We start from the raw sequence: 16,236 nt of genomic DNA on the forward strand, positions 1-16,236 counted from the left end.
CAGGTGGCTTTGCTCTTTACCTTGGTGGCTGAATCTTGAACCTCTCGAAAACCTCTGGGTAGAGGAGAGGGAAGACCACCATCTCTTTCAGGGACTGGATGTGGTTGGACAGCCCTCCTACGCTTTCAAACTTCACTGAGGTGTCCAGATTCATGGGGTCCACATCAGCGAGGCTAGCTCCCACCTTGGCCCTGTCCCTCAGTACCCCACTGGCCAGGTCCTCTGCTCGCAAGTTCATAGGCAGACACCTTTACAAATAACAAGTGTTAGCACTGTGCTTCCAGATGTATCTGCAGCTCAACACTGATAGACCGGTGAAGGACAGTCGATGTGCTGTGGTCCTTTGTAGCTCAGTTCGTTGAGCATGGCACTTGGAACGCCAGGATAGTGGGTTCAATCCCCGGGACCGCCCATAGGAAAATGTATGCGCGCATGACTAAGTCACTTTGGATAAAAGCGTCTGCTAAATTGCCTATATTATAAATATATTATTGCTGTGAGCTTTCTGGTGCATAACGGCTGCTGTATATCACTAGGAGTGTTAGAGTGGTCGTATTACTGCCACACCGGCGGTCACGAGTCATGATGGCAGTCAAATTCCCTGTGACCGTTTAGTCCCGGTAATTAGGCTTCTCCAAGCTCTGATACTGCTGATGGTCATTAGTAGCCTACCAAAATTGCTAACTGCCTGGTACTCAGTGCTTTATTGTCCCTCTAATCACTCTGACATCAATGCAAATGTAATTGAAAATCTAATCAAAGACTTCATGACAGCCCATGAGCTCATGTTGCACAACATTTCTATAGGCTAGGCCTACTATATCTATCTATATACCTAATATTAAGCACATTACTTAGCTTTACAACAGGGGTATAAGCCTGCCTGGCTGGCATGAAAATGGAGCCACGGGAAATGCGTCCTCCCTTCATTATATATTTTTCCCCATGCCCGTTCCAAGAAAGGTGCATGATAATGGTCCATTCTAAATCAAAACTAATTTCACACATACTATATTTAGAATACAGTGCATTCAGAAAGTATTCAGAACCATTTACTTTTTCCACATGTTACATTACAGACTTATTCTAAAATGGATTAAATAGTGTTTCTCCCCCAAATCAAATATACACACAATATCCCATAATGACAAAGCCAAAAAAGGTATTACAATTAAAAAAAAACTGAAATATCACATTTACATAAGTATTCAGACCCTTTACTCAGTACTTTGTTTAAGCACCTTTGGCAGCCTCGAGTCTTCTTGGGTATGACACAAGCTTGTCATAAGTCCGGGCTCTGGATGGGCCACTCAAGGACATTCAGAGATATAACCCGAAGCCACTCCTGCGTTGTCTTGGCTGTGTACTTAGGGTCATTGTCCTTTTGGACGGTGAACTTATCCCCAGTCTGAGGCACCGAATGCTCTGGAGCAGGTTTTCATCAAAAATTTCTGTACTTTGCTCCAGTCATCTTTCCCTCGATCCTGACTAGTCTCCCAGTCCCTGCCGCTGAAAAACATCCCCACAGCATGCTGCCGCCACCACCATGCTTCAACGTAGAGATGGTGCCAGGTTTCCTCCAGACGTGACTCTTGGCATTCAGACCAAAGAGTTCAGTCTTGGTTTCATCATACCAGGGAATATTGTTTCTCATGGTCTGAGAGTCTTTAGGTGCCTTTTGGCAAACTCCAAGCAGGCTGTCATACGCCTTTTACTGAGGAGTGGCTTCCATACCATTCCACTACCATAAAGGCCTGATTATGGAGTACTGCAGAGACGGAAGAACCTTCCAGAAGGACAACCATCTCCACAGAGGATCTCTGGAGGGCTCAGTGAACATCAGGTTCTTGGTCATCTCCCTGACCAAGGCCCTTCTCTCCTGATTGCTCAGTTTGGCTGGGCGGACAGCTCTAGGAAGAGTCTTGGTGGTTCCAAACTTCTTCCATTTAAGAATGATAGAAGCTACTGTGTTCTTGGGGACCTTGCTGCAGAAATGTTATTGGTACCCTTCCCCAGATCTGTGCCTCTTATATCTCAACTAGCCTACCTGGTTAAATAAAGATGAAATAAATAAAAACAATTGGGGGGGGGGGGGGGGGGGACCAAGTGAAATCTGTTTGGGAACATCGATATTCTCATGTTTCTGCAACAAAACACATTTCACTAAACTGTTGACAGCCTGTCTGTGCGCTCTAGAAAGGAATAAAGGAGAGTGAGGAGGAGATGGAAACACGTGGTAGTGAGATATTCTGTATAGCTAATGTGTTACTCAATTAATCATGAAAATAGAAAACAAATTCCTATTACTAGAATATTCAAAATCAAATACAAATTCACTATTTGTTGGCTAACTGTAAGCTGCCCTACACCATCAATGAACCAACAGCATCACCTAGCCCTAGGACTATACGTTCTCTCCGAGACTCATGGATAGACATTTTGGAGCATAAGGTAATCAGTCCATCCAGTATGTATAATATTCCAGTACACACTCAAAGGCTAGAGCCATTATGTTTCAAAGACATCTTAAAATAGGCTATAGTAGCGAAGGACTGGGTAGCTACAGGAACAAGGTTGGAGAGCCCATGGCACACAGAGTTTGGGTGAAATATCACCTATCGGGCAGCGAGAGCATACTCCTCAAACAGTGGTTGATGTGCGGAGTGAAGTGTAGTTGTATTTATTTCTCAGCTGGTCATATTACGCTCCGCTATAAAACCCAAGTAAGTAGCCTACAAAACGGACTGGCGGGAAAGCTCACGGCCTCCATTCCTATTGGAGTGCATACAGATGACATGTCTTTTCCCCCTCCCCTGTCCATGTGATAATGGCCCATTCTATATCAAAACCAAATTTGACATATTAGTGAAGACGAGATTAAATTGAGAATAGTCTGATGTGTAAAAATCTGTTGATGAGAGCACAGCTGTGCAGCCCGAGGCAAGGAACAGAGCACAAGCTTTTTCTGCTTCTTTCTCAAATCATCAATAGCCTTTTGGTTGCTCCATGCAGCCCATATATGTTTTGATTTAAGAGATTCTAAGGTTTGTATCATTCACAACTAAAGTTGTTCATCTTACTATAAAATGATAAATACAATTATGACACAGGACTTAAGCATATCCAAGCCTGTTGATGGCATGGAGAATAGCCAGATAACATACAGTAGGCCAACTCATTCTGTTCTTCTGAAATACATTTTCTTCTTATCATGTTTCTTTAGACCTGTCTAAAATAAATAATGGATTTGTAGTGATGATATATATTACATTGATTTAGACTTCTTTTGTAGATGACGCACATCAGCAGCTTGTATGTGTGGAGGCCTGGTTATGCTATACATGTTTATGTTAATTAACAATCAATTACAGTGAGACCGGCAGTCTTTTGCATGACAATAACCAGCTGACAGAATTTCATGACCGCCACAGCCCTATGTATCCCCACCCTATGTACATACAGTATGGGTGGTGAATGGAAAGTGCTGTGAACTAGTGAAAAGCCACTTATGAATTGTATCTAATATCAAAATCCACCAGGTGAGTGACAGAGAAAGAGGGGTATTCACCTGTTCCTGGCCCGGGTCATGCTCTTGCTTTTCCTCCTCTCAAATCTCTCCTCGTCAGACGACGACGTGGTGTCGCTACTGTGAATGGCATGCTTCTTCACTCTGGACCAGAGGAGAGGAGAAAAAAGACAAATTGCTCCATATTACACCATGTCAATGTAGCAGGGTTTTCTTATAAATAATTGTTCATGCGGGGTACAAGACCAACCGTATATGGCTTCTCCTAGCTGGAGATCTGTGGGTGTCAAACAGGGAGGGATTGGTTTGTTTTCTGTTGACGGGCTCTGGGACGCAATCATAGACACAGAAGATGTTAAAAGTAGCAGCACTCAAGAGGTATAAAACAAAGACTACCAAGAAATGGTTTCATGCAAGAAAAGGAAAGCTTCAGGCAACTTAGTGGGCCAGTTTCCTAGGCCCAGATTTCGCCTACTCCTTGACTAAAAGCCACGCTCATTGGCAAATCTGGGGACGGAAAACCGTCCCTTAGGGCTTGCAATTTAATTTAATTTTTATATAATAACTTATTTTTTTCCTTTACCGATAGGTGGCGCCTCGTATCTCTGTACAGTCTTGCGCTGCCTCAGGTTGTACGGTCTGTCATTCTCCTCTCCTACCTCCTCTGCCTCATCTCCATCATCCTCATCCTCCGCTTCATCATCCTCTTCTTCCCCGTGAGACTCTAAGTAAACAAGTAAAATATGCTTTTTATTTATTTAATCCTTCCCCCCCCCTTTTCATGGTATCAGTAGTTAGTCTTGTCCCATCGCTGCAACTCCTGTATGGACTCGGGAGAGGCGAAGGTCGAGAGCCACGCGTCCTCTGAAACACGACCCCACAAAGCCACACTGCTTTTTGGCACACTTCTCGCTTAACTCAGAAGCACCAATGTGTCGGAGGAAACACCGTACAACTGGCAACCGAAGTCAGCATGCATGCACCCGGCCCGCCACAAGGAGTCGCTAGAGCGCGATGGGACAAGGACATCCCGGCCAGCCAAACCCCCCCCTAACCCGGACAACGTGGCCCATTGTGCGCAGCCTCATGGGTCTCCCGGTTGCGACACAGCCTTAGATCACTGGGGAGGACCTAAAATATTATATTTTAAAATGTAGTCTGAACCTCAAGCAACAGACCTGTAACTATGACAAAACTACAGTTCTCAGTCTGTACAGATTTACAAGCCATCCAAACTAAGTCAAACCTTCAGTCCCCTCTTCTTCCTCCTCCTCTTCCTCCTCTGTCTTGCTCATGGCTTTGTGATGCGCCTGCATGCCAAAGGTGTTCCTGCGCAGTGACTTCCTCCTCTTCACACGAGAATACATGTCCATGTTTTCCTAGAAGATCAGGAGTAGAGTACGGTTCAGGTTGCTGGCCTGCCATCATAACGTCCACCAATGGAGTTAGTTACTAACAACCCACTTTCATATTGCCATGGTGCATTTTATTTATGGAATAATACAGATTGATTGACAGACTCACCACCTCAGTGTCGGTCCACATGCGGAGTCTCTCCACCTCCCTGTTCTGTCTGATGCTGCTGATGTTGTCCATCTCCTGAAGAACTGCCTCCGCCGTGCTGACAATACACACATCGTCATCGGAAGTATCAAACACAGATGCATATGAATGACTTCACCGAAGTTCTACGAGTAAGGCTTCGCCGATCATCACGTTACACATCTTCATATCCATCACTGTTCACCTGTCTGCCAACCATTAAACAAGGAGATTCACTGTCCACCTCATCGCGGTTTTCACTTTCTGCTTTACAGATCCACCACCTCCAGGTCATACACATTCATTATTTTGTCAAATATTAAGTCTATTAAAATTATCCGTTTGAATGTAAAACCTTTATCTGGTAGTACTGTTGACATCTGGGTGAGGTGTGTGTGCCTGTGTTTCCGTTATCCAGTAATAGCCAGCTTTTGTCCGATAAAAAAAATTGCAGCTGGCCGAATAATGCAAAATAATGCTTTGTAGCCTATTCATTGATGGAAATACCAGTCAATGGAAATACATTTGACTGGTCATTCTTATCTATAGGTTAATTAGCATAATGTTGTGGAATTAAATTGGCGTGTGTGTAAAGTATATTGGTTATGTATCTTATTTATCACATGCGTACAGCATACAGATACAGAGCCGTTGAGTTGACAATCTGTCAGTGCCAGAGCTGCTGCTGCAGCATCTTGTTGTGCTTTCAAGACAACTAGTAACTGAAAAATACGAGGTCAAATCATGACGTCAGTGTTCTTCAGGCCGCAAAGTCAGAGCTCTAGAAAGAGGCCTGAGTTCCCAAGTTGGAATACCATTCAAAACTACTTTTTCCAGTTGGAGCTAGTTTTTTCCTCCAGTTGTCTTGAACGCTCTGAAGTTGGAGATTTTTAAGTTCCCAGTTGTTTTGAATGTGGAGTCACATGTCAATGGAAGGCAGGCTTCATCAGCACATCACACACCACTGTCACAATGCCACTTCATATAATGTTTTAATACCCTACATTACTCATCTCATATGTATATACTGTACTCTATACCATCTACTGCATCTTGATATAATGTATCACAAGCCACTTTAAACAATGCCACTTCATATAATGTTTTAATACCCTACATTACTCATCTCATATGTATATACTGTACTCTATACCATCTACTGCATCTTGATGTAATGTATCACAAGCCACTTTAAACAATGCCACTTCATATAATGTTTTAATACCCTACATTACTCATCTCATATGTATATACTGTACTCTATACCATCTACTGCATCTTGATGTAATGTATCACAAGCCACTTTAAACAATGCCACTTCATATAATGTTTTAATACCCTACATTACTCATCTCATATGTATATACTGTACTCTATACCATCTACTGCATCTTGCCTATGCCGTTCGGGCATCAATCATTCATATATTTTTATGTACATATTCGTATTCATTCCTTTACACTTGTGTGTTGTTGTGAAATTGTTAGGTTATATTACATGTTAGATATTACTGCATGGTCGGAACTAGAAGCACAAGCATTTCACTACACTCGCATTAACATCTGTTAACCATGTGTATGTGACAAATACATTTTAATTTGCAATGAGCTGGAGGCAGTATGCATTTTGAAAACATATACTTAAATTGTTTGAAACCTGAATGTTTTAATACATATGAGGCATGTCTTACCTTGCTTCAAATTAGCCTATTAGATCTCCTATCTTTCAGCATTTCTAATGGATATTTTCATCTCTGTCACATGAAACCGCTCGCATGTGCAGTACCCCTTTAACAATGGTGTTGTCCTGCTAACTGCATTATGGAAAGAACATTCACACGTAGCCTACTGCCTTGTGTGCATTGCTGTGCTTATAATGTGAATAAATAGTTGATCAACATTTTATTCTAAACGTTCTGATCTGTAGCATCAGCCTCATTGCTTTTTAACAGGTTTTTTATGTAGCCTAGGCCTGCTGGTTGTATGAATGTGGGATCCATCATCCCACAACTGTCCCAGAGTCTGTTTGGAACAGGTTATTTCTTTCTCCACAAGCTGACCAATAGAATAGGTAGACTAAACTTTTCTACTATAGTAAATTGACATAGGCTAGTGATTTTTCTGTTCGTTACTCATCTTGTTGGCTGAGGAAAAGTACATGTGGACAGTTATTCTAACATGTTCAAAGTGCACATCAGCATTCAGTAAGGAAAACCACACATCGCTGCATCCTCGACTTGCATGTTCTGTTAATATGAATGACAATATACTAAATGTGATTTCTGTCACAAGGATAATAAAACAAGGAAAATTCAGACATGTGGGAACATTTTGCCTGTACCCACAAGGAAAATTGCTATTTTAGGCTTAGGGGTTAGGGTTACAATTAGGGTTAAGAAGTTTGGGTTAAGGTTGGGGAAAATAGGATTTTGAATGGGAATCAATTGTTTAGTACCCACAAGGATCGTAAAACCAACGTGTGTGTGTGTGTGTTACCTGTTGACGAGCTGGTCAAAAAGCAGGCTCTGGTTGAGGTGTTCAAACTGGCTCTTCCTCACTCGGCAGCTCCTCTTCAGATCAACATGGCCGTTCATGTGAGAGTGGTCTCCTGCCCCGTCCTCCTTATGGGCTGCCGGGGTCAGAGGTTACAGGTCAAAACAAAGCTGTCTAATCTAACGTATACGCCAACTAATACTGTACCTACATGCAAACAATGTCATGGTCTTGGAATAACCAAATGAAAGCTTTGGTAATGAAAATTATGTTACCATGTCCATTTTGCAGGGCGCCAGAGGACAACCTGAAACAACACATTGAGATGTGTCAATATAAACATTGCAACAAAAACATTTTAAATACTGCTGACAGTAAACAACAGATGGGGTTGAATCCACAGTCCACACGGCCAGTAAAGGAATTGAACCCAAAACGGCCACAGCCCGTGCTGTTCCCTTGCCCCCTCACCTGGTGCGGTGGGTGGGCATGACCCAGGAGACCCTCTGGCCCTTGGCCTGGGACGAGGGAGTGATGTCGCTGGAGCTTGGTGGGGTCTGTCTACGGGTCCGCTTCGAGGGAGGGGACATTCCAGGACTGCTAGGACTGCTCACATCACTGCTGGGATCCTTCTGGAGGGGAGGAGAGACAGTGGTTAGAGAGATGGAGAGAGAGAGAGAAAGACAGCTAGAGAGAGGAGAGAGATGGAAAGAGATGGAAAGAGACAGCAGACGAAGTGAGTGAAGCAAAGCCAGACTGGCTGAGAGATAAAAAGATAAGTCTGCTGCAGACTTCCACAGAAGAAGAGATGGAGACAGAGGGAGAAAGGAGACCGAGAGACTCATTGATGCACTGAATGTTTCTTTTTTAAATCTATATACAGTTACATGTCGGGATAATATTTCTGACAATACATTGTATCGTTTTGACAATATCGCAATATTATTTTTGTGCTTATTTAACGAGTTACCGTTTTCCGAATTAACTCTTAAAGATAAAGATCTTACATTTGTCATTCATTTATTAATTGTTACCTTCTAATCAGTCTCATTCTGAATATCGCAAAACTCATCAGCAAAATACAAATTGGCTTCATTATTTATTTCCTTACTAAATAATCACACAGAATTACATAAACAGGATAGCTTACACATTGATGACTACATATAATGCAATGAAAAGTCCCTAGAGGTCTTCCTAGCCTTCATATCAGGTTAGTCAATGGAAAGGGGGTGGGGACAGATAAAGAGCAGGAAAGACAATGGACCCACTACATACAGTTGATAACTATGCTCATGCTAATACTTTGCATATGAACGGCCGCTCATTCGAAAATTATTGCAATGTACATATTTAAGCTTTTATAGTTTTGTCGGCTCGCTCTGTTGAAATCGCAAGGTCCATTTTCTGTGGAGAGTTATTCATCAGAAGTCTCTGGTTGTGTTCCCCAGAAGTCAAAATGTATTTTGTAGCTGGAGCTTCTCAGATTTCTCGGAGTGTCTGTTATAATGGATACGTCAGGTGTACCAATGGTTGTTTGACAGGGAAATGTTCTTCTCTCGTCTTCGGTCGAGTTTCCTAGAGTATTTTACATGTACAGTACTACAAAATCTCTGTTGTAACAATGGGATTTTTAACTTCCCTTTCATTGTGTGGGAGAGTGAGAGTGTTCCTGCAGGTATTTACAACTGTCATAAAACTGGGGGGGGGGGGGGGGAGAGAGAGAGAGAGCGAGAGAGAGAGAGATCTGGCACCTATGATCCTCACCCAAAAGGGCAAGTCATGACAGCAATAAGTTTGAAACATTTAATCACAATACATATAGAATTGTGACAAACATGAGAATGGCAATACATATTGGCACCAACATATCGTGATTGTGAGCAATATGGCGCCGGAGGGAATGGTGGCCGTTTTATAGGGTCCTGAACAATTGTGCGAAAGACATCGCGGACCAGGCCCAAATCCCAGACACTCAAAGGAGGAGACGGCTCTATAGATGCCGGCGTGCGGGATACCTGACGAAACTAAGTCGGAGAGTGGATAAATCGCCTCTACCACCCGTTCTATTGGTGAACATGCAATCACTGGAGAATAAAGTGGATGAGCTCGGTTCAAGACTATAATATCAACGTGATCTGAAGTAGGCTTTGGCGGTATACTGTATGCAGGGATATTTGGAAATAGCCACGGGATGGTTTTTCAACACTGTTGGAACTACATTTACATTTTAATATTTGTAGCTATTTTTTAAGTAAATACCTGCAGTCAACTTGTACGTTGTACAATACATTAGGCAATAAAGCAGATTGTGTTCTTCATTTCACCTCTCACATTATGAAGCTTATGTATTTCCCCAGAACAGTTGAGCCAGTCAAGTGTTTGTTTGTAAATAGCACAATGGGAGAAAGCAGGTGAGTCCAGCTGTGCATTGACAGGGTTACACTTTATATTGAAAGTCAGTGGGTTTTTTCTTCAATAGAGTGATCAGGGACATTCAACTATAGTTTTCCTTCACAGAAAATACATCAGTGCAACACATAAGTCAGTAAATCGGTTAATTTTCATAAGAGGACAGAAGTGCAACACTATTTGACTGGCAGCCACACCAGTCAATGAGTTTACGTTTTTTATTGGAAAAACAATGAATGGCCATCATATTTCTAATGTTAGAATCTATCATAGAAAGAATGTAGCGAGCTACATTTCCTAATGTAAAATGTATCTTCCATTTTACTGGAGAAACATAGGCTGGCTATACTGGGAAAAGTACTGGAGAAAAGTAGTATCATCAGAACGCTGTCTGCTGATAGATGAGAATTCAGAAACAGCATTCTGAGTTTAGAAGTGCAACTGAAGAACAAAATGGCTGACACCGAGCATAAATTACAATAAGAAACATTTTAGATCTGCAGCAAGATATTTTTTAGGCAGCGATTTTTTTCCTGCGTGAAAAACTCAAAACAATACGTTAACGACCCCTAAGTTTAACTTGCTATCTAAGGGCGTTTTTACATATAGCCCTCTTTAAAAGAACTGATCTCAGTCCTATGTAAAGTGAACTGGGTCTACAAAAAGCAGCAAAAGAACTCCATTATCTTTGGCCTGCCCTTGTCTTTGAATGAGGACAACTATTTCACCAGTTCACTTCACCGATTTTGTGGACCGAGTCCTCTATGCATTCACATTGCTTTGTTTAAAAAGGAAACAAGATCTTTTTCCACAAGTACTCTAGGTTTTTAGAAAGTACAGGACAAGCCATTCAATCAGAACATGTTATCGGACAGCTAGATATACCTACTTACACTTGGGCAGCTAATATATTGCATTTAATAAAAATATGAGACAATAGCAATCAGAAGATAGCAATAAAATGTACATGTAATAGTAACAGAATAAATAGCAATAGAATAACTGCACAATAAATAATGCTGTAATTGAAAATTATACACCCACGGTAGGCTACTACCCCTTTAAGAGCTAGATTAGATTTTGTACTTCATGTTGTGATTCTCACCAAATAAGTTGTCTTCTCACACTATTCACCCTACAATCAATAAACAGCTGATGAAGCTCTCAGCCTATAGATCACATGTTGCATACAAATAATCTTAACTAAAAGCTACACACATTTTGGAATTTCTGTGCGTCCTTGACAATCGCTAATCAATATCCAAAAACAGCAGATTTTTCTTGAGAACCTGCACACCATCTATCTTTTGTGGCACCAACATGAGGGTTTCTAGCAAGGGAAACAGTTTTGCAGTAGTCTAGTGTGTGGTGCAGGAATAATGAAAAGCGAACCCAGGGAGCTTTGCATTCACATTGCCCTAAAAAAAGGAACCGGATATCAGAATTCAAGTGAACCGAACTCAGACCACCTCTCGAGAGGTCTCAGTTCGGTTTGCTTCGTGGGGCTCTTTTGAGGGGTCTGAGTTCATTTGGAGTGTTCACACTGCACACAAAAAATTAAGCAACCGCACTGAGATCACAAAAATTGGCTGAAATGGAACAAGTGTGAAAAGACCCAAAGTAAGTGGCTGAATTAATAAGGTGACAGGGCATCATATTCTGTTTGCTTTCTGAGAGTTTGAGAAGTCAAAGCCCTTTGGATGAGATATTTGTACAGCTGCCACTGCCATCTTGATTTCCTTGCGTTTTTTTCCCTCTCTGTTCTCGGCCAGTCTGCTTCTCCCTCCTCTTCTCCAAGCAGAGTAGGCAGGCCCGTCGCCCTAGTGACTCCACACAGACACGCTGCTGGAGAGCAAGTACTGTTCTTCCTTCAGACAAGCTTTGACAAAACTTTGTTCATTAGCAATGTCTCTCGTTCACATTCGCTTGTAAAATGTCCAAACTCACCAAAAATGACATACGGTAGATCCTACCTATATATGTATAACTTTATGATCTGAATTGCCTGTCTTGCAGTTTGCTTATTTTCGTTTGCACTCGTTAGCATATTTATCTAGCAGCCTCCAAGGAAATTCGCTATTATGGCAATAAGCTCAGCAAAAAAAAGAAACATCCCTTTTTCAGGACCCTGTCTTTCAAAGATAATTCGCAAAAATCCAAATAACTTCACAGATCTTCATTGTAAAGGGTTTAAACACCGTTTCCCATGCTTGTTCAATGAACCATTAACAATTAATGAACATGCACATATGGAACACTCGTTAAGACACTAACAGCTTACAAACGGAAGGCAATTAAGGTCGGTTATGAAAACTTAGAACACTAAAGAGGCCTTTCTACTGACTCTGAAAAAGACCAAAAGAAAGATGCCCAGGGTCCCCGCTCATCTGCGTGAACGTGCCTTAGGCATGCTGCAAAGAGGCATGAGGACTGCAGATGTGGCCAGGGCAATAAATTGCAATGTCAGTACTGTGAGACGCCTAAAACAGCGCTACAGAGAGACAGGACAGACAACTGATCGTCCTCGCAGTGGCAGATCACGTGTAACAAAACCTGCACAGGATCGGTACATCTGAACATCACACCTGCAGGACAGATACAGGATGGCAACAACAACTGCCCAAGTTACACCAGGAACGCACAATCCCTCCATCAGTGCTCAGACTGTCCGCAATAGGCTGAGAGAGGCTGGACTGAGGGCTTGTAGGCCTGTTGTAAGGCAGGTCCTCACCAGACATTACCGGCAACAACGTCGCCTATGGGCACAAACCCACCGGCACTGGATCAGACAGGACTGGCAAAAAGTGCTCTTCACTGACGAGTCGCGGTTTTGTCTCACCAGGGGTGATGGTCGGATTTGCGTTTATCGTCAAAGGAATGAGCGTTACACCGAGGCCTGTACTCGATTTGGAGGTGGAGGGTCCGTCATGGTCTGGGGCGGTGTGTCACAGCATCATCGGACTGAGCATGTTGTCGTTGCAGGCAATCTTAACGCTGTACATTACAGGGAAGACATCCTCCTCCCTTATGTGGTACCCTTCCTGCAGCCTCATCCTGACATGACCCTCCAGCATGACGATGCCACCAGCCATACTGCTCGTTCTGTGTGTAATTCCCTGCAAGACAGGAATGTCAGTGTTCTGCCATGTCCAGTGAAGAGCCCGGATCTGGGACCTGTTGGATTGGATGGTGAAGGCTAGGGCCATTCCCCCCCAGAAATTGGCTAAGGTGTATGTAAACTTCTGACTTCAACTGTACATATCTACCTCAATTACTTCATACCCCTACACATCTACTCATTACTGGTACCCCGTGTATACAGCCAAATTATCATTACTCATTTTGTACTTAGTCCTTTTGTTATTCCTTTTTTCCTCTAGATTGTTGGGAAGTGCCCGTAAGGAAGCATTTCACTGTTCGTCTAAACTTGTTGTTTTCAAAGCATGTGACAAATAAAATGACTTGGATAATATTGTATCCTGAGGTCCCTGGCAATTCCCAGCCCTACTGAACCATACCCCACTGAGGAGGATAAAGATATGCCATGTCCTTGGTACTTGTATGTCCTTTAGTCTGTAAGCCTCCCTTCCTTATTGATACAACACAAAAGCCTGTCTGATGCCATAGACCACTGCTAGCAGCCTACAGGGAGACTAGTCTATCACCCAGATGAGACAAGGAGAAATGTGCATCACACATCAATGACTGTACTTGTAAGGACTGTGTTCTGTTCAATCTTTCACTCAGCATTCCATTCACACTTGCTCTCTCTCGCTCACTGTTCCTCCCAGCCCGTCTTGTGTCTGCGCTCCTGTGAATACGTATCTGTCAAAACTCTGTCACTGTTGTTGAGGTGCGACTGCACTGCAGCCATACAAGAAAAATGGGGCGCCTATAAAGGACTGGAACCACTATCCTGGCTCCAGATCTGTTAGTACTGGTTTTTGTTGGCAAATGGCGATAATAAACTTAATTTAATTTAAAGACTAATTTCCTTCATTTAAAATAAATTAACAGTACAGTGCATCTTTTCAAGGTTAGCCCAAAAGCCGTTTCATCTTATCAATATTAAGTTGTTTCATCTTATTGTCCAATGGGAATCCATGCAGCCATTTCGTACTTAAAACATTCTCCATTCAGGCTCCGTAAACTTGATTTAATGGCGAGAAGGTGGGGAAAAAACAGGGAAAATATGCATACTTTAGGAAACAATTTTCCACCACCATTCTAGTGGCTAAATGCTAGTCCCGATGTTGCGTATGGTGTTTAGCCAATCAGGTTGCAGCAGTCTGTTGTTTACACTTGGTCCGAATGCTGTACACAATGTCAGGAAGTAGCATTAGCCACAGAGTATTGAGGAAAATTACGCCTTCTTTTTGCAGTTAAGGAGGAAATCGACGCCTTTGTAGCCTGAATGGAGAATGTTTTATGTACAAAGCGTCCACATGGGACAGGACAGTATAGCCAATTGGACGGTAACATGGGATGACTCAATATCGCCATCTGCCGGCCTGTAGACTATGTTCAGATATAATCTCAAACCTAGTGCGTCAAACTGGAAAGTTTAAATTTACTCAACACCTAACAACCTGTTGCACAATTTAAGACATATGTCGATTATCATGACAGAGTAACTAACGTTAAGTTTTTCAAATTGACAATAAATCAGTAAAACACTCAAGAGGGTAAGCAAATATGAATTTTGCTATGCGTAATTGTATCCACAACAGCTTGGCTACATTTACGTATACGTTAGTACATCATACTGTTTACATTTTGGATCGTTATTGTTGTGACATAATGTCGGAATTGAAGCATTAACACTTTAATCGATATCTTTAGTATACTATTTTAACCTGCAATAAACTAAACCCCCTTAATATTAAGTCAACAGTAGCCCGTATAGTTGATCACTTCAAGTTTTTTACAAACAAAAAAGTTCAGCGAGTTCAACTTCAAACTAGCTAGCTAAATAAAGGACGTTAGCGAGCTAACGTTCACTGTTGTGAATCACAAGGGTTCCTTTTGAGTTCCCTTCCCCCACAATAAGCTAGCTAGCAATAGCCTGTAATTTCTTTACATATAGCGATAAAAACGGTTAGCAATACAACATGCTTATCGATAACATTCAACACGTAAACTGCCCCGTGTCTCTTTGTTTTAAGCTGTCGAGTACACACCAAGACAGGCTAGCTAGCAGGCTAATGTATTTCCTGCCAGTCAGTGGGCCAGTGCGGTAGACTGTAGCAGGGGCAACACAAAGGGAACTCAACTTGGAGCTAGCAACGAGCTAACCTGCAAGCTATCAGTCAAACAATGCCGTTCGTGTTAATGGCAAGCTTTTTAATTAATGCATGCAAAGCCACATTTATTCGTAAAATAAATTGTTGGTGTCAAATATTGTACACTTTTTTTTTAAAGAAAAAAGCAATGACAACCGGCTTGAGGCCAAAGCTAGCTAGCATAGCTTGCCGGGCAGTGGAGAAAATAACCCGCTTACATGTTCTTCATGTTCTTCATTCCTGGCGGAAGATCGGGTCCTGGACGAGATGAAGAGAGTGCTCGGCTCATGCCGAGAGCTCTTTCTTGTGTTCACCATGATTTTTCAGTTTATTTGCACTTGTTTAGTCTGTCTATCCGTCTGTACACTGCCTCAGTGAGCACGGCATTGAAGCGCCATTCTCTTTCGCTAGTTCTCCTGGCAAAATTCGCTCGCGGATCACTTCCGCTTTGCAATGCTAGCTTGTCAGTCCAGGGACTAGACTTCAGAAATACCAAAGTTTTGTTATTTGATGAGGATAGATAAAATGTTTAATTGAAAGAGTTGCATGTAGCCATATCACACATAAATATATATTATTATTTTTTACGTTTGCCACTCTACTCTACTACAACTGGCTTGCTATCTAATCTGACTGAAGTCAAGTCATTTCAGTTTTCCAAAAACGTTCGTATTTTACTGTTTTCAAACCAATTACTTGTAGCTAATATAACGGACATTTTCTTTGTAAAATGTAACGGTTATTTAATTGTCTCGTTTAATAATAATGAACTGACACTAATGAGTTTATTCGATTAAATGTGATATTTTACTTGATAAAATGATAAATGTCTCCTGCTGTCTGCAATTTACAGTCGAGCCACGTGCGCGCGTGCAGCTGTTGTTTTGGTTTGCAGCCAGAGCACAACTGGACGGAAATGATGAACATGCAAATAACTGATTCATTGTAGTAGCCTATCTGTAATTAATTTCTTAACAGACCG

The 16,236-nt window shown here is 42.0% G+C and overlaps 1 protein-coding gene across 3 annotated transcripts in view; it reads right to left on the reverse strand.

The window, feature by feature from the left end:
* atad2b (ATPase family AAA domain containing 2B) overlaps positions 1-15,758 on the reverse strand; it is a 136,208-nt gene extending 120,450 nt beyond the window's left edge. Inside the window, exons 1-10 of one of the 3 annotated variants that reach the window (XM_071412969.1) lie at positions 15,473-15,758; positions 8,032-8,189; positions 7,836-7,867; positions 7,564-7,696; positions 5,051-5,147; positions 4,773-4,905; positions 4,110-4,250; positions 3,777-3,852; positions 3,569-3,670; positions 21-248 (exon numbers count right to left, since the gene is read on the reverse strand). In XM_071412969.1, the coding sequence (XP_071269070.1) occupies positions 21-248; positions 3,569-3,670; positions 3,777-3,852; positions 4,110-4,250; positions 4,773-4,905; positions 5,051-5,147; positions 7,564-7,696; positions 7,836-7,867; positions 8,032-8,189; positions 15,473-15,571 (1,199 nt within the window). In that variant the 5' untranslated portion in view covers positions 15,572-15,758. Of the gene's footprint in view, positions 1-20; positions 249-3,568; positions 3,671-3,776; positions 3,853-4,109; positions 4,251-4,772; positions 4,906-5,050; positions 5,148-7,563; positions 7,697-7,835; positions 7,868-8,031; positions 8,193-15,472 lie in introns of all 3 variants that reach the window. The other 2 variants (XM_071412968.1, XM_071412970.1) reach the window with 2 other exon arrangements.
* Between the last annotated feature and the right edge of the window lie 478 nt (positions 15,759-16,236).

Source organism: Salvelinus alpinus, chromosome 8 (assembly GCF_045679555.1).
Source record: "Salvelinus alpinus chromosome 8, SLU_Salpinus.1, whole genome shotgun sequence".
Lineage (NCBI taxonomy): Eukaryota > Metazoa > Chordata > Actinopteri > Salmoniformes > Salmonidae > Salvelinus > Salvelinus alpinus.